General features: G+C 41.2%; 1 protein-coding gene across 1 annotated transcript; it reads right to left on the bottom strand.

The window, feature by feature from the left end:
- Nucleotides 1–5888: 5888 nt before the first annotated feature.
- LOC9319763 (holotricin-3) lies at nucleotides 5889–6899 on the bottom strand. Its single transcript, XM_002883650.2, has 2 exons — nucleotides 6754–6899; nucleotides 5889–6394 (listed from the first exon to the last, which is right to left on the bottom strand). The coding sequence occupies exons 1-2, from the start codon at nucleotides 6833–6835 to the stop codon at nucleotides 6066–6068; spliced, it is 411 nt and encodes a 136-aa protein (XP_002883696.1). The 5' UTR covers nucleotides 6836–6899; the 3' UTR covers nucleotides 5889–6065.
- Between the last annotated feature and the right edge of the window lie 15411 nt (nucleotides 6900–22310).

Here is a 22310-nt window from a genome sequence, read left to right as displayed (position 1 = left end):
TTGTCCCTCTCCAAAGAGCTATATCCTCTTCCCCTACACGGCTGACCAATCTCTGTTTCTTAATTTCCTCTTCAACCTGATTTAGCAAAGTAGATCGATGCTTCCTTCGTCTCTGCATTGCCATTACTTCTCCAACTGTGGCTGACTTAGGTATTCCCAGATCAATATAACCTCTATCCCCAAGCATCTCATTAATACATCCCAGTGAGCTCCAAGAATCAAACCAGAAAGATGTCGTCTCCCCGTTTTTGACCTCCACTCTATGAAACTCTTTTGCTTTGTCTCTATACTTCAAGAGCTTTCTCCAAATCCAGGAGCCTGAAGACGTGTTATTTTTCACTGCCCAAAAAGAACCTCTTCTTATTAAATTTATCTGTACCCAATCCACCCAAAGGGATCCTTTTGCTGATAGTAGGCGCCAAATCAGTTTTAGCATGCTAACTTTATTAGCTTCGGCGATAGAACGCAGTCCTAATCCTCCTTCGCTTTTAGGAGTGCACACTTCCTCCCAAGCCACTTTCGCTTTCCTAGGATTCAACGACGGACCAGACCACAAGAACGCTGAACATAGTTTATCTATTTCACGGATACAAGCTTTTGGCAATCGAAAAGCTGCTATCCAGAAATTTATGAGACTGAACACTACAGAGCTTAACAGTTGGAGTCTCCCTGCAAAAGAGAGAGCACGAGCAGTCCATGTACTAATTTGTGATCTGATTTTTTCCACAAGTGGGAGGTAATCCGATGCAGTCATTCTTCTCGTTAAGAGCGGGAGTCCCAGGTATCTGACCGGTAATGATCCATATTCGAAAGGAAATTGTTGAAGAATAACCTCTCTATCTGTTTCCGAAATACCAGCCATGTAAATTGTCGACTTTTCTAAGCTGATCTTCAGCCCCGAGTGTGTAGCAAAGTCATCAAACACTGCCATTGTTCCTTGTATTGATTTCTTATCCCCTTTCACAAAAACCATAAGATCATTAGCGAAGCACAAATGTGTTAAACTGAGTTGCTTACAGTTCGGATGAAGAGAAATTTTTTTGTCGCTGGCAGCTTTATCTATCTTTTTAGACAGAACATTCATGCAGATGACAAAGAGATACGGGCTTAGAGAGCAGCCTTGGCGAAGCCCTCTTTCGCTTCCAAAATATCCTGCTAGCTCTCCATTGACTTGCACAGAGAAAGAAGCAGTGGTAATGCAAATCTTGATCCAGTGTATAAACGTCTCAGGGAAGTGAAGAGCTCGTAGTGTGTTGAGCAAAAAACTCCACTGGACAGAGTCGAAAGCTTTCGATATGTCAATTTTCATTGCACAGCGAGGTGAAACTGAATCTTTATGATAATCCTTGATGATTTCCGTAGCAAGTAGGAGGTTTTCCATTAGTAATCTGTCCTTTATGAATGCAGACTGATTTGCAGAGATGAACCGGGGGAGTAAAGTTTTGAGCCGATTTGCGAGAATTTTGGAGATGACTTTGTAGAGAACATTGCAACATGATATTGGTCTATAATCCTTCATAACTTTAGCTTCTTTCTTTTTGGGAATCAGAGCGAGAATAGTCGAGTTAACTCCTTTAGGTAGAAATCCTGTCTTGAAGAAAGACTGGATGGCTACGACAAAATCACTGCCCACTACCGACCAAGTTTCCTTGAAAAATTCACATGTAAACCCATCTGGACCCGGAGATTTATTTACCGGCATTGAGAAGAGAGTTTTCCTAACTTCTTCCTCTGTGACCTCCTTTGTTAGCATTAGTTTATCAGCCTCATCACACTGAAATTTTAGCAGTCCTTCCAACTCTTCCGGCGACCATTCCTCATAGTCCGCAGGCTTAATTGTTAGGAAATCCTTGAAGTGCCTCTCTGCCTCTGCTTTGATTTAGTCCTGGCCAGACACTATTGTTCCATCTTCACATTGTATCTCTTTGATGTTGTTACGGTTCTCCCTGATCTTTACTGAATTGTAATAAGCTTTGTTGTTTTGGTCCCCTATTTTCATCCAATGCAACTTTGCTCTCTGATGTAAACATTAATAAATATAAGCAAATATCATTGATATTGAAAAATATAGAATAATCATACATTAGTTCATTTCCAGAAATAACTTTAATTTAAACCAACCAAAATATATAATACTTATATAATGGCATTACTCGAGAATAGTACTCTCACTACAGGCATTTCAGTTATCCTCATGAGCGGTTTTATTAATCCTTTTCGCTATTAGGAGTGTCACAAATAAATCCAAAAATTTGGTGTATCCGCATGACTTATATAGTTCTTGCTGGGTAATGAGTGTAACACCCTGACCGTCCCTGGGCTCCACGTCCATTCTTGGTCCCATGGATCCACCCCTGTCCGACGGTCGGTTCGCTACGTCTGGGAGACTTTAAAGACTTCTTTACCGACCCTACAAATCACTACATGATCTTTCCCTGTGTTTTATCCTCACTCACACAGTTCCGACAATCACTTTCCGGAAGGTCACCCATCCTGAAATTGCTCGATCCAGTTCAAGCATCCTTAACTGTGGAGTTCTCTGAGGACAGTTGATCGAAAAGATAAGTGCACTTTGGTGACATAGGTGGACAAATCAATTCTTTTAAACCTCTCTGCATGCACCACCATATTCCTGAAACTAGGGTGTTACAATGAGGTTTTCATGAAACGTGGTAGATGTTTTCTCAAGCATTTGAGAATCGGTGATAATATCACCATAATATTTTAGTTTAACCACAACTTCCATCATAGCAGAATTATAATCCATCAATGTATCAAAGTCTTTGAACTTTAGACTTTGTCATTCATCCCGAACAAGTGGGAGATTTATGGCTTTTCGATTATCAAATCGAACTTTTAGGGATTCCCAGATCTCTTTGGGATCTTTTTTGTGTGTATAATCACATATGATATTTTCATTAAGGTGTCGTAAAATAAAGACCACCGATTTTTCTCTTTCTTGAACCGTCGAGGTATTATTCTCTTTTATGGTTTTCATTAATCCAAGAGATGTAAATGTATTTCGACGTAAGCAATCCAAGATATATAATTAGCCAAAGTGATGTATAGAGCTGGACACATAAGTTTCTCAATGCTTGCCATTAGTTATCTAAACACAAAATTGAATAGATAGTATTAGTAAAATATAATTATTATTTCATATTGAACCATTTATATTAATAATGCAAGCGATTACAAAGAACATAATTGCATAGAAAAATAAAGCGATACTTATGGTGAATACTTCGCGAGAAAATTCTCCAATGAAAAGATCATAAGTACATGTAAAAATTGCGATTAAGCAAAAAATTAAAAACAAGCGAATCATAACTTAAATAAATTTCTTAGAAAAATATATGAGGAGAGATATGATTTTTGAGTGAATGAATGAGTGAAAATGAGTGTATTTATATATTGAAAATTACTGTTCATAGCCGTTTGAAAAGTGATAAATTTTTGAATTTTTTTTTTCATGACCGTTAGTGAAAAGATTTAAATAGAAAATCAATCTTTAAATTTCATAGCCAATCAATTAAATTTACTAAATTGAGATAATAAGTTTTTATATAGGTGGCTGAGCCTCTTTATATATTAATCAAAATATAAATATAACATAAATAAATTTTAACAGTAATATTGTGGTGACAGAGTCATTCAGTTTATAACAGTAAATAAATTATGGTAACGGAGTCATCCATATTATAGGTGGCTTGGTGTATAAAACATTCATTATAATGATTATTTATAGCGGTGACATTCCTTTCACTATACTAACGAGTAAATAACGGTGTCTGAACAACTAGTAGAAAATAATAATATATATATATATATATTTTCTTTTGTTTATTATATAATTTTTTTCTTTTCTTTTATGCTCTCTTCCTTTTTTCTCTTTTTTTTTTCTTTAACGAAGCGATTTACTACCCGGTATAATACCGTATTTGTCAGTGAACATAGAGTCATCGTACTGATAACGTGTTATAAATAATTACCTTGATTTTATGGTGTCTATAATATAAATAATAGATAAAGAATTTATACCTGCAGAAGGATCGAGAATACTGAAAAGAGATGAGAAAGATAAATTATTATTTTTTATAATTGAAATAATGAATTGTGATTTACAAATGATCGATAAATCAATCGTTTATATAAAAATAAAATAAAAAGTAAATTACTGTGCGGATATAGTAAGTGTGCCACACATATTATTTCATCCATGTTTTTGCGTTCCGCATCTTTAGACATTTACAATATCCACAATATAGTCAAACTTTGTCCGATCTTGTCATGAATATTTGTGGTGATTATCCAATTTTTTTGAGAAAAAGCACAATTTATTTTGATATTTTCTCCGTGTCATAGCTAAGAATATACATAACTGTATATGTGCCTTCTATACATAATCGAGCAAAATACAATAACAATGACTTCTCAGAAAAGAAATAGGGTAATTTCCAGTTTTTCACTCATGATTCATTGTCGTAAAATATTTTTTTTGTTGAGTTATAAATTTTATTTTAATAAAAAGATTATGTAATATCAAAATAATTTTTATTGACTCTATTTTAATCACTAAATTTTGTTGACTCAGCCAAACTAGTCTTGTTGTTAAGTAAGTTCACGGAACATTTTTTTTTGTTTACAATTTATGTTCTCCCACGACGCATCTAATTGAACCACCCTCAACCAATATTAAAGAAAGCGCTAGGCGGTAAGTGGGCAGTAGCCCAACACCTAGTGCTTACAATGTTTAATCATGGTCTATTGGATTTTAGACAATTTACACAAGTATAACATAAAATATTTTATATATATATATATATATGATATTATAGATAAAATTATACAAAATAATATATTAAAAAAAAAATTAAATCGTAAAAAATTAGACAAAAATATTTTTTAATTTATATCAAATAACACATAAACATTTATAATCATGTATATGAATGTCAAACTTATAGATCTAAATCCACATAGTTGGAAAATGAAAAATAGCATTAAAACAAATTTATATGATTATATTTTAGACAGTTAAAGAAGTTATCTAAATTTTATGTGCACGTCTTTGACTAAATAGTTCTTGTAGATCTTTGCAAATAAAATAGGCCTTTTGGCAAAAATTTATAGATGTATAGTAATTTACTAAATGTAGTAGATACTTCCTCTCTCTTTCGTCCCCCCAAAAAAAAAGCTCGTCCTCCTTTAGTCCCTCTCAACCGACTTTTTTCTTATATATTTGATCGAGGCATTAATGTAAGTTCTTGGTGTCACTGTAAGAAAAGTGAAGGTCCACTGATTTAAGGGATTTCTGGGTATGAAGAATTCAAAATCATCTTAACATCTTGTGAGAGAATCAGCAAAATATCGTATCCATCTGGTCACCTCCGAGTAATGAAAAGAATATACTCCCTCCGTTTCATAATATAAGTCGTTTTAGTTTTAAGCACGCAAATTAAAAAGATCTGCTTTTAAAAAGTTCACCCAATCGTAAAAGTACATAATATAAATAGTTATAAAATTTTAAAATAATATATAATTTGCATAGAGATTTAAAAACGACTTATATTGTGGAACAAAAATTTTTCTCCAAAACGACTTATATTATGAAACGGAGGGAGTATGTTTTATCTTCACCTATATGAAAGAGACAGTGAGACTTGCAGATTTGATTTAGTGAACTGCAAATAAATTCTTATACTAAGATTCTCCATGGAATTTTCGTATGTTTTATGAACTTTGTAAGTATTGGTGTATGCAAAACCTCGATAGTCTCTAGGTTTTTAGTAGTATCTTCTTAAAAAAAGTCCCTAGCCAGTTTACCATCCAACCCGAAGAATATGAATCAAGAAACCTACAAACCATTTTATAATGCAAACAGCGCAGATTATAATTCACACTGAGAGACAATATATTAATATTATGAAACATTATTCCACACATTTCTGAAGGAACTGCATTACAAAGTCACCATGGTTTATTTATAGGCATACACATAATACATAAGTGTATATATAGATGCAATCATGCATGGTGGTGATTGGTGAATATATGATATAGTTTTAAACACCCGGCTGAGTCTGAACAGGTTCGTCGTTAAGCCCGTGGCCTCCTCCTCCGTGGTGTCCTCCACCTCCGTAGTGTCCGTGGCCTCCTCCTCCTCCGTAGTGTCCGTGGCCTCCTCCTCCTCCTCCGTAGTGTCCGTGGCCTCCTCCTCCTCCGTAGTGTCCTCCTCCTCCGTAGTGTCCACCTCCGTATCCGTCAAGTCCGTGGCCCCCTCCTCCGTGGTGTCCTCCATGTCCGTGGCCTCCTCCGTGACCACCATGTCCTCCGTGGCCACCACCATGTCCTTCAGGTTGCACAGTTTCCTCACTCTCTGGCTTCACCATGCCTGCCCAAAACAAAACACGTTATTTAATTTCAAATACATTTTTAAGAACATCAAATATGAATTCCTCTTCCTGATTTCAATTTTGTTTCCCAGCTTAAATTATTTTCTTAAATAGGTACATAAACTCGAAACTTTAGTTTTTATATATACGTTCGAAACACAATTTACACAAAACTTACTAGGGCTTCCACATCACTTAGGTGAAGTATGCTCTGATAAATAGTTGGATAATTTATCAAATGGTACGTTAGTTAAAAAAATTTTTTTTTTTTTTTTTACGTTAGTTAAAGTTTGATATGCCTCACGAACATATATCTTGTTTATTTTAAGACTGAAATGTATTAAATAAGTTTAGGTACCCGACTGCCTTGCGGCAGACACTTCGGAGACGACGATAAGAACTGCGAAGAGCCCTAACAGAATCAAAGCCTTGGAAGCCATTTTTTTTCAAGTTCTAATAACTCTCTTAGTATGTTAATTAATTAAGTGATGAGTAGAATGTTACGCTGCATGCCCTCTATTTATAGAAATTGAAGAGGATAGGGAATGAGAAAAGTCAAAAAATTACTCCGTAGTAGAATAAAAAGAAGGCAATTAATATTTTATCAAAACTAAAGTTAAAGGAAATTAAAAAAAAAAAAAAAAAAAAAAAAAAAAAAAAAAAAAAAGAAAAAAGTTAAAGGAAATTTATCATAATAGAAACAAAGTAGTAAGAAGATAAGTATCAGAGTTTTATTATACGTGTTGCGTCGGGCCCCTTATGGTCCGTTGTTGGATTCATTGTAACTAAAATATGAATCAACGTAGATGGAAACTACACTAGTTTTTTAATATTTCTATAAACACAGCGCATTCATAAACTTCTAGATATTTAGAATTCCTTTACTGAAACATTATTATCATATCAGATTGTTATGTATTTAGATTGTTATGTAAATATGTTGTTATTATTATTTGGACAGAAAAGTCGTCCACTATTGATACTTGTTAAGAATCCTTCTTCTATTCTCTGCCGACAGAGGGATAAAGACAAAACTATACACTGAACAAGAGTAAGTAGCATAAGGGGTGCAAACGTGTTGCTTGGCTATCGTGAATACGAATATTCTTGCCTGAAAAAATTGCTTGGCTATAATATTATCCAAGTCACTGGGTGTAGTCATGTATCTACCACAGTACCACAGTACCACTTGCTACTTGCATTTGACTCAATAGTGATTTTCTTAGCACTTTTTTGGGGCTAATTTGTTACATCATTGTTTATTCTATCTATGTATAGAAATTACTTTGTGAGATTAAGACAAGCGACTTGTGATTTTAAAAAAAACAAACAAACTGGTAATGGTAACACTATACATATACCGATATAGGAGTTCGAGTTCTACTCGCCACTACTATTCACATAGCTGATTGCATGATATTGAGACTAGAGGGACTAGGGTCCAAATGGGTATGACCTCGTAAAGTGATTAGCGGACCAAGTCCAAGAGAGAGCATGCAATTTAAAATTACAAGAAAATACTAAAATAGTGATGATAAAGTATCACCCATGAAGTGAAGCGATCTAGTGATGATAAGAAAATACTAAAATAGTGATGATAAGTTTCACTTTCACGGCCCAAAGGCCTTTTCCCGCATTTTCAGACGTGGCCAAGAAACCTTGCTTTTTTTCTTTGACACAGTCAATTTTTGTTATATCCTTTTCATGCTTATTGTAAATATTAGGTATGATTGGTAACCAAAAGCTGTACAAATTTTTTAGCTGTTAGCTGGAGCTGTAAGCTTTACCGAAATAGTGCTAAGCTGTATAAAAGAATTGAACGAGAAAGCTGTACAAAAAAGGTAAGAGTAAAACTTTTAGTAACGTTTTTGATAAAGTTTTTGTGATCGGTAAAAATAAAAACTGTACAACTTGTAATACTTTATTTTTGTTCACCAATCAAACTCATTATCTAGAAGGTTAGGTGGGATAACAAAATTTTGGAGAAAGATTTTTCCATGCATATATTATTAATTTATGAGAAGGACGAAAAGAAAAAAAAAATGTTATGCATATAAGTGGATGTCAGAATTTAGACGTTCACGTAACCATTAATGTGTTTTGAATTAGGTAAAAGTTAAATGGAACGAAAATATGGAACTAACACTATTTTGCTGTGATGTGTTTTGAGAGAAATATGACACATAGATATCAAGAACCTAAATTCGCTTGAAATTATCATCATTTGCAATTGTATACAAGAAACAAAGTTGTGAGGTTTCTAGGAAATTCTTAAGTATATATTAGTCTCTATATATTTAAATATATCAAGTTATGATTTAACATCGTTAAATGATTATGTAACACCAGTTAACGGTTGTTAGATTACGTACGGGTTTCCATCCACAAATAATTTAAATAATGTGTTTAGACCAATAATATTTAAATGAGGTATTTTATTCCAACCAAAAATATTAGGTATTAAACATCCAAATTAAAAATATTTGGGGTATTTTTTTTTTTTTTGAAATTTCCCCTTTAAAATTAAATTACTAACTAAATTAGAGGAACTTTATTCATCTAGCAAATAATCATTTTTGGTGTTTAATAAAAAGTCATTTCTATTGAGTTTGTCGTTCTATTGGTTCTACGATTTCATAGATATATAGAGACTAATACAATGCAAGTAATTGTTTGTAATCAATTGAATCATATTTTAAAATATCACTAACAAGATAATATCAATAGCCAATAGGAACGGCTTATGTTATGTCAGAATTTAAAAGCTCTAGGGTAACAACAACATCCCCTTTTAGTTTAAAAGCTTTTACAATACCATTTTTCAAATATATCCCCTATCAACAATATTTCAGAAAATATTTATTTTCAAAAATGCTCTTAAAGTTTTAGGTGGCGCATATGGTGGCAGACCTCCGAATAATTTTTTTTTCGTGTTCTCCTTGATAAATAATCAGAAAGATTTAAGGTACAATAAACTAAGCTGAAAGAAAATGAAGAAATCTCCGCACCCTAAAACCCAAAAGAGAGAAATATAATCCCAAAAAAAATAAAAAAATCTTTGGAAGGTAACGCCCAAAAGAAGGAAACAAGGAAAACAAAGAAATTGGAGCAAAATAAAAAAATTAAAGGTAAAGATAATGGATCAAAGCATTAAAATTGATATACTGGAACGAACATCATAACTCAAACTTTTGTATAGAATTCGGTAAAGCCAAAGCTGCAACAAAAGAAAAAAGACGGAGAGCCAAGAACTAGGAAGCTTCTGGGAGGCGAGGCAACCCGAACGACGGTAGAACTCAAACTCGTAGCTAGAACAACAAAGGAAGAAACAAACGTGTGACAACAACGCAAACATAACCCGAAACAACTCCACAACGACCACCCCGAGAAATCAAAACACTAGAGATGACAAGGGTTCAAGGATAAACCTTGAGAGAACGACTGAATATTTTCCAAATAGGATCAACAAGTCTTACCCGCGGACACTCGTAGACCTGATCTTGACCACCTACAAACAAGAGATGGGTTAAGTCCTTCCAAGAGAAGACCTGAAAATCAAACACGCTGCTTTGCCTTGGAGCCAAAACCACATATCAGAAAAACGCAGATAATGACTAGTAGAGGGCGGCTCAGTGAAGAATTCTCATCCGAATGAACAAAACCACAAATCGAAACTTTGTCACACACTATGCACCAAAAACTCAAGAGAACAAAACAAAGCAGAATCACTAACATCCAACAAAAATTGATGAGCAAACTTGTCAAAAGTGACCAAAAATACTTTCACGAACTGGATCTAAAACTGCTCTGAAGATCCGAAGAAACCCAAAAAAAAATGATGAGCAAGGCAAATCAACCACCACTTCTTGGCTGAAACCAAGCCACCATCGACCTTAACAATGTTCTAATGTTGTCTTATTCACAAAGGGAATAAGAAAAATATGATCGGAGAAAATCCAACAACCTCGGGTGGTACACAACAAACGCAAACAAAATCAAAGCATGAGCATAGAGGAGGCATAGCTCCGGGGTTGTGGGTTCCACCAGAGCCAGCAGACGCACAATTCGAGCATCTCCATTGGAAGGTTCTTTAGTGGGTTTCTTACAGTTAAAAAACAAAAAAAAAAAGAGATAGAGAGAGGGAGTTAGGAGGGATTCTCAAATGAGACACTTTGAGATAGTCATAAGAACCCCATGAGACCCTTGTCTTTCTTTGAAATTTTCTCTTTTTATATTACTCAAAAGCTATTATTTCTAAAAAGAGTTTTCGTGGAGTAGATGTAACGAAGTAAATAAAGAAAAAATATAGAGGACATCGTTCCCAGCAAAAAACCCTCGATTCTATCTCCTAAAAGTAGATCTATAGAAGCTTTGTTTTTTTCTGTTTCGTTTCAGATCTTCAACGTCAATGATGAGGCAAGCGGTTCAATCAGTTGGTGATGGTTATTTTTCTCCAACGGTGATGCGGTGTGGATGATCCGCCTTCGGATGCTAGTTTTAGCGAACTTCCCGACGATCTCGTGATTTCTCCTCATTGTACCACCACTGGTTAAGGATTCCGGAGGAGGGGACATGTAACGTCCGCGTCCCGCGATCCTAAAGGGGGCCGGTTTATTTTAGGGAAAACTAGATCATGGTCGAGAAAGACCAATGAATAAGTTAACCCAAGGAAGGAATGAAACGTTTAAGTCATGAAAGGGGTAGATGACTTAGACGGTTTCGCGATAATCTAGTGATCATGGAAAAATGATCATGGAAAGATTGAGAATGGCGTAGTCAAGGCCGAGAAAACGGACCGAAAGACTTAGCCGGAAAGAACGGACAAAAGAGTCCGAGTTAATCCAGCTAGGTGAGCTGGACAAGCTGGACGAACTAGCTAGCTCAGCTAGGTGAGCTAAACCAGCTGGAGGACTAGCTAGCTCAGCTAGGTGAGCTGACCGACATCTCAACCGAGCTCGGTGAACTGATCGAGTACTGACCCAGCTAGGTAGTCCGGTCAGCTAACACTCGAGCTGGTGGACTATGGTAGCTCGGGGATGAAGAGGTGTAAGGTCGAGCGGTTATCGACGAACGGTTACCGTTGGCCAAAGGATGGATAAGGCCGAGCGGTTACGATCGAAAAGATGCAACCCTTCGGAAGGGTGCAAAGAACGGATGTGCTTCTTCGGGAAGGCACCCATTCGGCCCTATATAAGGGGTGGACATCCAAAGGGCTTCACAATGATCCACACACACTTCACAATCAAAAACCCAATCCGAAAATAGTCCTAAACATGCCACGAAGTTGTTGGTCGGAAAGGGGGTGCGGCTCGGCAGGTATCTCCAGAATCGGAACGGATTCTCGGAGCCTCGACTGAACTGATGCGCATGCTACCTCCCGATCCAACGGTTCGATGGAATGTTTGGATGGTTTGATCGGAACGATTGTCGGAGAGACGGATCGGAACGGATGGATCGTTCGTCGGAGAGACGGGACGGATCGGGTAAGATGGTCGGGTCGACCAAATGATCGTATCATGGTATCGATCGATGGATCGGATCGATGGAACGACAATTCGATTAAGGAGTTGGATGGACGGATAGTTCGACGACTTGATTGATGGTTCGGATCGATAGCTCGATTATGGGATCGATGGATCGTCCGTTCTATGAATCATATCGTCGAGGGAAGGACACGAAAAGGAAATGGATCAGCAAATCTAAGATTGTCAATATGGAAGTATTGACGAATCCAAAGTTAGACCGATAGATGATATGGTTAACGGGAAGTTAATCGGAAAGGCGTATAAGGGAAAGACCGATAGGATCGTCAGATGAGACTTGGTACGAGAAAAGGAGGAGGAACTCGGACAAGTCTAGATAGGAGCTGCCCATCAGCTCGGAGAAGGGGAATAATACACGCTAAGTAGCCAAACCAGCTCCCGTACAGCTCAACTAAGCTCGAAGTACCGCCGGGTAGCTCAGCTAAGCTCGGGTAACTGTTGAGTAGCTCAGCTAGCTCGACCAGCTGCCGGGTAGCTCAGCTAAGCTCGGATAACTATTGGATGGTTGGGCGGTTACGTAGGAGCGGTTGGGCGGTTGCGGTTAACGGTTACAACAGACGGTTATGGAACAAAAGGGTACCTTCTAGGGAAACGGTTAGGAAGCGGTTTTCCAAACAAACTCTATAAATACAAGGCATTTGGGGCGATTTTGGACACGGAAAAACTTAGAGAAAAATACAGAAACTCTCGGAGAACATCTTGAGAGAAAACACTTAAGAGAGAGTTATGATCGGTGCGATCGAAGGTGAGACGGTTCTAGACTTTGTGTCCGAACCTAAGGAGATATGATACGTATGATCTAGCCTAGGGATTGTTCCGATGACTTAGAAAAAGTCCGGAACGATTAGAGTGATATTGTAGTATCGGGGGATCATTCATATCATACATAAACTTGGTTCGAATGGCGGATCGGTTGAAATGGGGATGCGGCTCGGCGGAGGATCGGCGGATCTGTTAAGATCTACCGTGAATCGGCCGAACTGATGCGTATACTTCCACTCTCCGATCTGTTCTTCGTTCCGGGTGGTTAAAAGGCTTAGAGAGCATTGCATGGACTTGCATATAATAAGTAAAACGGATACTTATGCCTCTTTGACTTTTAGGAAAGGATGGTGATCGTGGGAAGGACTTGGCTTAGGCGTGAGAGACTCAAGGCCGGAAAGATGGGTGGTGATGAATCGGGTAGAATAGGATCGGTTATATGACTTGTAATAGCGTATATGCAAACTCATAAGTTGTATCGAATCCTTTTAAATATCTAATAAAGTATCTGATTCTTTATTTACTCTAATATCGCATATTGACTCTAAGTAACGAATCTCAGAATATCGTAAGACGGATTGTCTTAAGGAAATGGCCCTAAAATTTGACTAAGGATCGGATCACTTAGTGGTTTGGTCAGAGAGAACCTCTCCGGACTTAGGCAGTCCGGACCGGGGTCTTTCAAATTGGTATCAGAGCATGCTTGGTTCTAGGACCATTAGTGCGGGTTTTGGGAATCACCACTCATCGGCTTATGGGTCCTCACGGTAGTTGTTTCTTACTCTCTTGCGATTTACTATGAGTTACCATAACTAACTTTGAAATTTCTCGCAGATGGGTAAGAGCAACAAAACGGGAAAGAGTAAGAAGGATAAGGGTAAGGACATCGTAGAGGAGACGTTGGTTGTCGAGGAGACACAAGTTACCAAGGAAACAAGTGTCGAAGCAATGCTTGATGGGACAAATCCGGCCGGACCTGTGGCTGGACAAAAGTCTCCGGTTCATCAAACTCCGGAGAACAGTTGTGCAACGGATGGGAAGGAGAATCCGAACGCACTTCCATCGGCCCAAGAACAATGGGAAATGATGAAAGCTATGATGGTACAAATGACCGCATTGACTAAGGCACTTGTACCGGATCCTGTGGTGCAAGTGAAGGAGAACAAAACAGACGCGGATGCGGACGTAGATTTGGAGATTGTTGAAGTCAATCTGCCTACGAACTTTTCAAGGAAGAGGGGAGACTACTTGAGTTTACTCCAGCACGTCTCGAAGTTGGGAACAAGTCACTTCACGGGGAGTTCCGACCCGATCGTGGCGATGGAGTGGAGGACTCGGCTCAAAAGAAACTTTAACTCCACTCGATGCCCGGAGGATTACCGGAAGGACATTGCAATCCACTTCTTGGAAGGGGATGCACATAATTGGTGGCTCACCGTGGAGAAACGTAAGGGTGATCAAATCCAAACCTTTGCGAACTTTGAGGAGGAGTTTAACAATAAATTTTTCCCTCCGGAAGCATGGGACCGGCTTGAGTGTGCCTACTTGGATTTGATACAAGGCAACCGAACGGTGCGAGAATACGATGAAGAGTTCAATCGCCTTAGGCGATACGTGGGAAGAGAGCTCGAGGATGAGCAGTCTCAAGTGCGCCGTTTCATCTGTGGGTTAAGGGTGGAGATCCGTAACCATTGCTTAATCCGTACCTTTAATTCGGTCTCCGAATTGGTGGAAAGGGCGGCTATGATCGAAATCGGAATTGAGGAAGAAAAACTCATGAATCGTGAGAAGTTTCCGAATCGTTCTAGCCAACCAAGCAAGTCCGCGGATAAGAAGAGGAAATGGGACAAGGTGGATGACACTAAGTCGGGTGCTAAGCGCGGAGAATGCTTGACTTGTGGAAAGAATCATGGTGGGATTTGCTGGAAGGCCATTGGTGCATGTGGCCTGTGTGGAAGTAAGGACCACGGGATTCAAAACTGTCCAAGGATGGATTCGGGGCAACCAAAAGTTCTCGCTGAAGAACCAAAGACTTGTTACCATTGTGGGAAAGCGGGACACTTTAAGAGGGAGTGTCCGAAGCTGGAAGTGGAAAAGCAAGCCGCACAAAAGGCAAACCGTAGCGGAAACGGATTACCGCCTCCGCCTAAGAGGCAGGCCATAGCACCGCGAGTTTACGAACTGTCGGAGGATGCTAACAATGCCGGGAACTTCAGGGCGATCACTGGTAAGTCCTTGTGATCTTTATGTTAATTCGTAAATTGCATCGCATCATGCATAAACGGATTGGGGTACTCAGCATTCTAGGGGAATGTGTAGGGACCTTGTGTATAGGTGATGTAGAATCACACACCTTATTTGATTATGGAGCTACACATTGTTTTGTGAGTTCCGAGATGGTTGAAAAAGGTGGGTTCAAGAAAGAACCAAACACCGAATATGGAATGGTTATAGCCGCCGGCGGACAAGCAATGTATCCGTCCGGTGTGGTTCAGGAAATCTCGGTTGTAGTCAACGGTGTCAATATGCCTACGGACTTAATCGTTGTTCAACTCAAGAAATACGATGTTATTTTGGGTATGGACTGGTTGGGAAAGTATAAGACACATATTGATTGCCACCGAGGACGGATTCAATTCGAGAGGGAGGAAGGAATGTTGAAATTCCAAGGAATAAGGACAACTTCGGGAAGTTTAGTAATCTCGGCAATCCAAGCGGAAAAGATGCTCGAGAAAGGGTGTGAGGCATACATAGCCACAATCACAACCCACGAAGTTGGGGCAAATGCGGAGTTGAAAGACATTCTGATCGCAAACGAGTTCTCGGATGTGTTTGAGGCCGTGAGTGGTTTACCACCAGACCGGTCCGACCCATTCATGATTGAACTCGAAGCGGGGACAACTCCGATATCTAAAGCTCCGTACCGGATGGCACCGGCGGAAATGGCGGAGCTAAAGAAACAATTAGAGGAGTTGTTGGAAAAAGGATTTATTAGACCAAGTAGTTCACCATGGGGTGCACCGGTCTTGTTTGTAAAGAAAAAAGATGGTAGCTTTAGGCTATGCATTGACTATCAGGGATTGAATAAAGTTACGGTAAAGAATGCCACCGAGATTAGGAGTTTTGTGAGACCCCGTCCCGGATGTCTCGGCGTCCGGCGACCCAAGGTTCACGTTCGCGCCACTTCCCGGCCGAACCTCCATATTTTTCACGATTTAACATAGAATTGCCTTTACGAGGCTTAATTCTATAATCCTTATCTCTTAACACAGCGGAAGTCTTTATACCCTTGGTCTAATTCCAACCATCCCTTGTACCGGTTTGATCATCTTTGTCCCTTAGACTTTAGATCGATCATTAACTCGGCCAAGTCATGCAATTTGTTCGCTAACCATTCTAAGTCTAACGATTGCATATTCTTTGTATCCCTAATCCAACGGCCAATTCCCAAACGTCTATCTTAACTAATAAGTTAGATGCGTTTACATACCTTGGCCTACATGCGGATTTGATTCCTCTTCGATCCGTCTATTGATCCTTCTCTTAGCCTTCTCGTCGCCTTATTCCATTCGTACAACGATTCTTAACCAATCGTGTATTGATGGACCAATCTCTATCGTTACTTAGCCATTCATCCAACCAACCCCACTGGTCTAAGTCCCTACGATAGAGATTGGGGATCGTACGTTTTCCTTGGTTCACGGTGGCCAAATCAAGCTCTTGGCTCATTGGTCCATCCGTCCTCCAAACGTACGCCCCTTCGGTTTCATGGTGGACGATCAAGCCCTCGGCTTATCGAACCATCCATGTTTCCGATCTGATCGTTTATTACTACGACCGCCCACGGTCTACTAACCGTTTACCCGTCCGGTCCATGGTGGTCATAACGCCTTCGGCTTACCGATCCATCCATGCGATCCGAACAATATCATTATCACACCCAAGGGTCCGTGGATTCATCCATCGGATTATCGTAGGCTAGCCCATGAAATCATTCGTCCATCGGCCTTTGGGTTGCTCGCGGGTCCAACATCCGTTTTGTCCACCGACTCTCACCGTGGACTTTCCTGTTGGTTATCCGTCGAGTCACCATTGGTGTTACCGATTCCCAATCGGTTTTCACCATTGGCCATGGCGATTGATACATGAAGGCGGCCGCGATATTAGATCCTTACATGGTGAACCACGTCACTTACCCATTCTCGGTGCTTACTCCCTTTACCGGTGAGATTGCATCCATGGGCGACCCTTGGGTGTGTTCGGTTGCACTTATCCTCGTGCTTCTTCGAACACGTTTCCCTTATACGCCTTCCCGATTAACTTCCCGTTAACCATATCATCTATCGGACTATCTTTGGATTCGTCAATACTTCCATATTGACAATCTTAGATTTGCCGATCCATTTCCTTTTCGTGTCCTTCCCTCGACGATATGATTCATAGAACGGACGATCCATCGACCCCATAATCGAGCTATCGACCCGAACCATCAATCAAGTCGTCAAACCCTTCGGCGGTTCCCATTGAATCCTCGATCATGTAATCCGCCATGTTCCCTCGACAAGATCTCCGATACGTACCATCGGTCATCCCGCCGATCGGTACGATCGATCAATCCGCCGATCTAAACCTTTATCCGTTTATCCGATCGTACACCTATCCGGTCATACGTCGATCCGACTTGTTAACACGATTTTCGATCCACCTATCCCGGTCGATCAATCCGTCTGTGCGACGGTCTATCCGGATCCGTCTTCTTCTCCGATCCGATCCATCCGTACGACGATCAGTTTGTCCGATCCGATCCGTCTCTAATACGATCGGTCCATCCCATCCATCCCTCAATACATTCTATCGAACCGTTGGATCGGGAGGTAGCATGCGCATCAGTTCGGTCGAGGCTCCGAGAATCCATTCCGATTCCGGAGATACTCGCCGAGCCGCACCCCCTTTCCGACCAACACTTCGTAGAGTGTTTTGGGACTTGTTTTGGATTGTTGTGGTGATTGTGAAGTGTGTGAGGATTGATTGTGAGGCCCTTGGACGTCCTCCCTTATATAGGGGCCGAATGGGTGTGTTTCTGAAACATCACATCCATTCGTTGCACCCTTTTGAAAGGTTGCGTCTTTCCGATCGTAACCGTTTGGCCTTATCCACCCTTTGGCCAACGGTAACCGTTCGTCGGTAACCGCTCGACCTTACACCTCTTCATCCCGAGCTACCACAGTCCACCAGCTCGAGTGTCAGCTGACCGGACCACCCAGCTGGGTTAGTACTCGATCAGTTCACCGAGCTCGGTTGAGCTGTCGGTCAGCTCACCTAGCTGAGCTAGCTAGTCATGCAGCTGGTTTAGCTCACCTAGCTGAGCTAGCTAGTTCATCCAGCTTGTCCAGCTCACCTAGCTGGTTTAGCTCGAACGTTCTTTCGCGTTCTTTCCGGCTAAGTCTTTTGGTCCGTTTTCTTGGCCATGACTACGCCATTCCCAATCTTTCCGTGATCATTTCTTCATGATCACTAGATTATCCCGATGTCGTCTATGTCATCTACCCTTTTCATGACTTAAACGTTTCATTTCTTCCTTGGGTTAACTTATTCATTGGTCTTTCTCGACCATGATCTAGTTTTTTCCTAAAACAAACCGGCCCCCTTTAGGATCGCGGGACGCGGGTGTTACAAGTCTACCCCCCTTAAAATTCGTTACTCCTTAACGTTTCCCCATCTTTAGTCTTCCCAAGACTTTAGATTCCATACTTGACCAAATATCTATTTCCGAGTTTGATCAAGTTTCCCGATCTTGGTCCTCTCTCGGACTTGATCCATTTTCCCGATCTTGGTCCAATTACCGGACTCAATCTATTTTCCCGATCTTGTTCCATTTTCCGAACGCGATCAAATGTTTCCCATCCTAGTCCAATCCCGAGTAGAACAAATTTTCGACCTTGGTCCAAATCAGACTCGGTCAATATTTCCCAACCTTGGTCCTATACGGACTCGGTTAATTTTCCCGACCTTGGTCCCCACCGGACTCGGTCACTTTTCCCGACCTTAGTCCCTTACCGGACTCGGTCAATAATTCCCGACCTTGGTCCTTTCCGGACTTGGTCAATAATTCCCGACCTTGGCCCTTTACCGGACTCGGTCAATACCCCTTCATCTTTTCAATCGAATAGATCAAGTCTTTCCCGATCTTCGTCAAATTCCGACGAGATCTAATTTCTATTGATCTTGGCCATTCTCCGAATAGATCAATACCTATTTCCCCGTTATGTTAAGTCGTTTGACTATAAGGGTCATATCTTGGTGCCCGATCATGCCTTGGGTAATCTTTCCTCAAGCACATCGATCTCATTCACCTCAACTTCCTTATCCGCCAAACACTTAGCATAACATTTTCAACTTCTATAATCAGCCCTTCTCTCCGAATAATTATCCACTTGATACACGTGTAGTTCTTGCCCCTTGGGTAATCATCTTGGCTTAACCAATTCATCTTGGCAAACTCTTTTGGTTTCCAAGCATGTAATCGCGTTCTTGCCTCAATTCCCTTCTGGCTCACCAACACTACTGTTCAAGTTCATAATTCGGTTTCCCGAGGACTCAATCATTTAAGTTACACCTTTAGTTGTCATTTACCATGACATTTTCCCGAGCACTTATCCATCCTAGGATCAAGCATGCTCTGATACCAACTTGTGAGACCCCGTCCCGGATGTCTCGGCGTCCGGCGACCCAAGGTTCACGTTCGCGCCACTTCCCGGCCGAACCTCCATATTTTTCACGATTTAACATAGAATTGCCTTTACGAGGCTTAATTCTATAATCCTTATCTCTTAACACAGCGGAAGTCTTTATACCCTTGGTCTAATTCCAACCATCCCTTGTACCGGTTTGATCATCTTTGTCCCTTAGACTTTAGATCGATCATTAACTCGGCCAAGTCATGCAATTTGTTCGCTAACCATTCTAAGTCTAACGATTGCATATTCTTTGTACCCCTAATCCAACGGCCAATTCCCAAACGTCTATCTTAACTAATAAGTTAGATGCGTTTACATACCTTGGCCTACATGCGGATTTGATTCCTCTTCGATCCGTCTATTGATCCTTCTCTTAGCCTTCTCGTCGCCTTATTCCATTCGTACAACGATTCTTAACCAATCGTGTATTGATGGACCAATCTCTATCGTTACTTAGCCATTCATCCAACCAACCCCACTGGTCTAAGTCCCTACGATAGAGATTGGGGATCGTACGTTTTCCTTGGTTCACGGTGGCCAAATCAAGCTCTTGGCTCATTGGTCCATCCGTCCTCCAAACGTACGCCCCTTCGGTTTCATGGTGGACGATCAAGCCCTCGGCTTATCGAACCATCCATGTTTCCGATCCGATCGTTTATTACTACGACCGCCCACGGTCTACTAACCGTTTACCCGTTCGGTCCATGGTGGTCATAACGCCTTCGGCTTACCGATCCATCCATGCGATCCGAACAATATCATTATCACACCCAAGGGTCCGTGGATTCATCCATCGGATTATCGTAGGCTAGCCCATGAAATCATTCGTCCATCGGCCTTTGGGTTGCTCGCGGGTCCAACATCCGTTTTGTCCACCGACTCTCACCGTGGACTTTCCTGTTGGTTATCCGTCGAGTCACCATTGGTGTTACCGATTCCCAATCGGTTTTCACCATTGGCCATGGCGATTGATACATGAAGGCGGCCGCGATATTAGATCCTTACATGGTGAACCACGTCACTTACCCATTCTCGGTGCTTACTCCCTTTACCGGTGAGATTGCATCCATGGGCGACCCTTGGGTGTGTTCGGTTGCACTTATCCTCGTGCTTCTTCGAACACGTTTCCCTTATACGCCTTCCCGATTAACTTCCCGTTAACCATATCATCTATCGGACTATCTTTGGATTCGTCAATACTTCCATATTGACAATCTTAGATTTGCCGATCCATTTCCTTTTCGTGTCCTTCCCTCGACGATATGATTCATAGAACGGACGATCCATCGACCCCATAATCGAGCTATCGACCCGAACCATCAATCAAGTCGTCAAACCCTTCGGCGGTTCCCATTGAATCCTCGATCATGTAATCCGCCATGTTCCCTCGACAAGATCTCCGATACGTACCATCGGTCATCCCGCCGATCGGTACGATCGATCAATCCGCCGATCTAAACCTTTATCCGTTTATCCGATCGTACACATATCCGGTCATACGTCGATCCGACTTGTTAACACGATTTTCGATCCACCTATCCCGGTCGATCAATCCGTCTGTGCGACGGTCTATCCGGATCCGTCTTCTTCTCCGATCCGATCCATCCGTACGACGATCAGTTTGTCCGATCCGATCCGTCTCTAAGACGATCGGTCCATCCCATCCATCCCTCAATACATTCTATCGAACCGTTGGATCGGGAGGTAGCATGCGCATCAGTTCGGTCGAGGCTCCGAGAATCCATTCCGATTCCGGAGATACTCGCCGAGCCGCACCCCCTTTCCGACCAACACTTCGTAGAGTGTTTTGGGACTTGTTTTGGATTGTTGTGGTGATTGTGAAGTGTGTGAGGATTGATTGTGAGGCCCTTGGACGTCCTCCCTTATATAGGGGCCGAATGGGTGTGTTTCTGAAACATCACATCCATTCGTTGCACCCTTTTGAAAGGTTGCGTCTTTCCGATCGTAACCGTTTGGCCTTATCCACCCTTTGGCCAACGGTAACCGTTCGTCGGTAACCGCTCGACCTTACACCTCTTCATCCCGAGCTACCACAGTCCACCAGCTCGAGTGTCAGCTGACCGGACCACCCAGCTGGGTTAGTACTCGATCAGTTCACCGAGCTCGGTTGAGCTGTCGGTCAGCTCACCTAACTGAGCTAGCTAGTCATGCAGCTGGTTTAGCTCACCTAGCTGAGCTAGCTAGTTCATCCAGCTTGTCCAGCTCACCTAGCTGGTTTAGCTCGAACGTTCTTTCGCGTTCTTTCCGGCTAAGTCTTTTGGTCCGTTTTCTTGGCCATGACTACGCCATTCCCAATCTTTCCGTGATCATTTCTTCATGATCACTAGATTATCCCGATGTCGTCTATGTCATCTACCCTTTTCATGACTTAAACGTTTCATTTCTTCCTTGGGTTAACTTATTCATTGGTCTTTCTCGACCATGATCTAGTTTTTTCCTAAAACAAACCGGCCCCCTTTAGGATCGCGGGACGCGGGTGTTACAAGTTTCCTCGGTTTGGCGGGTTATTACCGAAGGTTTGTGAAGGGCTTTGCGAGTATGTCCCAACCGATGACTCGACTAACAGGAAAGGATACTAAGTTCCAATGGTCGGAGGAATGTGAGAAGAGTTTTTCCGAGTTAAAGGCAATGTTAACGTGCGCTCCGGTATTGGTGTTACTGGAGGAAGGTGAAACTTACATGGTCTATACGGATGCATCGATCACGGGACTAGGATGCGTGTTGATGCAAAAGGGTAGTGTAATCGCTTATGCTTCAAGGCAATTGCGTAAACACGAAGGAAATTACCCTACGCATGACTTAGAAATGGCTGCGGTGGTGTTTGCCTTGAAGATTTGGCGATTGTATCTTTA

Source organism: Arabidopsis lyrata (assembly GCF_000004255.2).
Source record: "Arabidopsis lyrata subsp. lyrata unplaced genomic scaffold ARALYscaffold_3, whole genome shotgun sequence".
NCBI classification, from domain to species: Eukaryota; Viridiplantae; Streptophyta; class Magnoliopsida; order Brassicales; family Brassicaceae; genus Arabidopsis; species Arabidopsis lyrata.
This window is presented reverse-complemented; position numbering and strand designations above follow the sequence as displayed.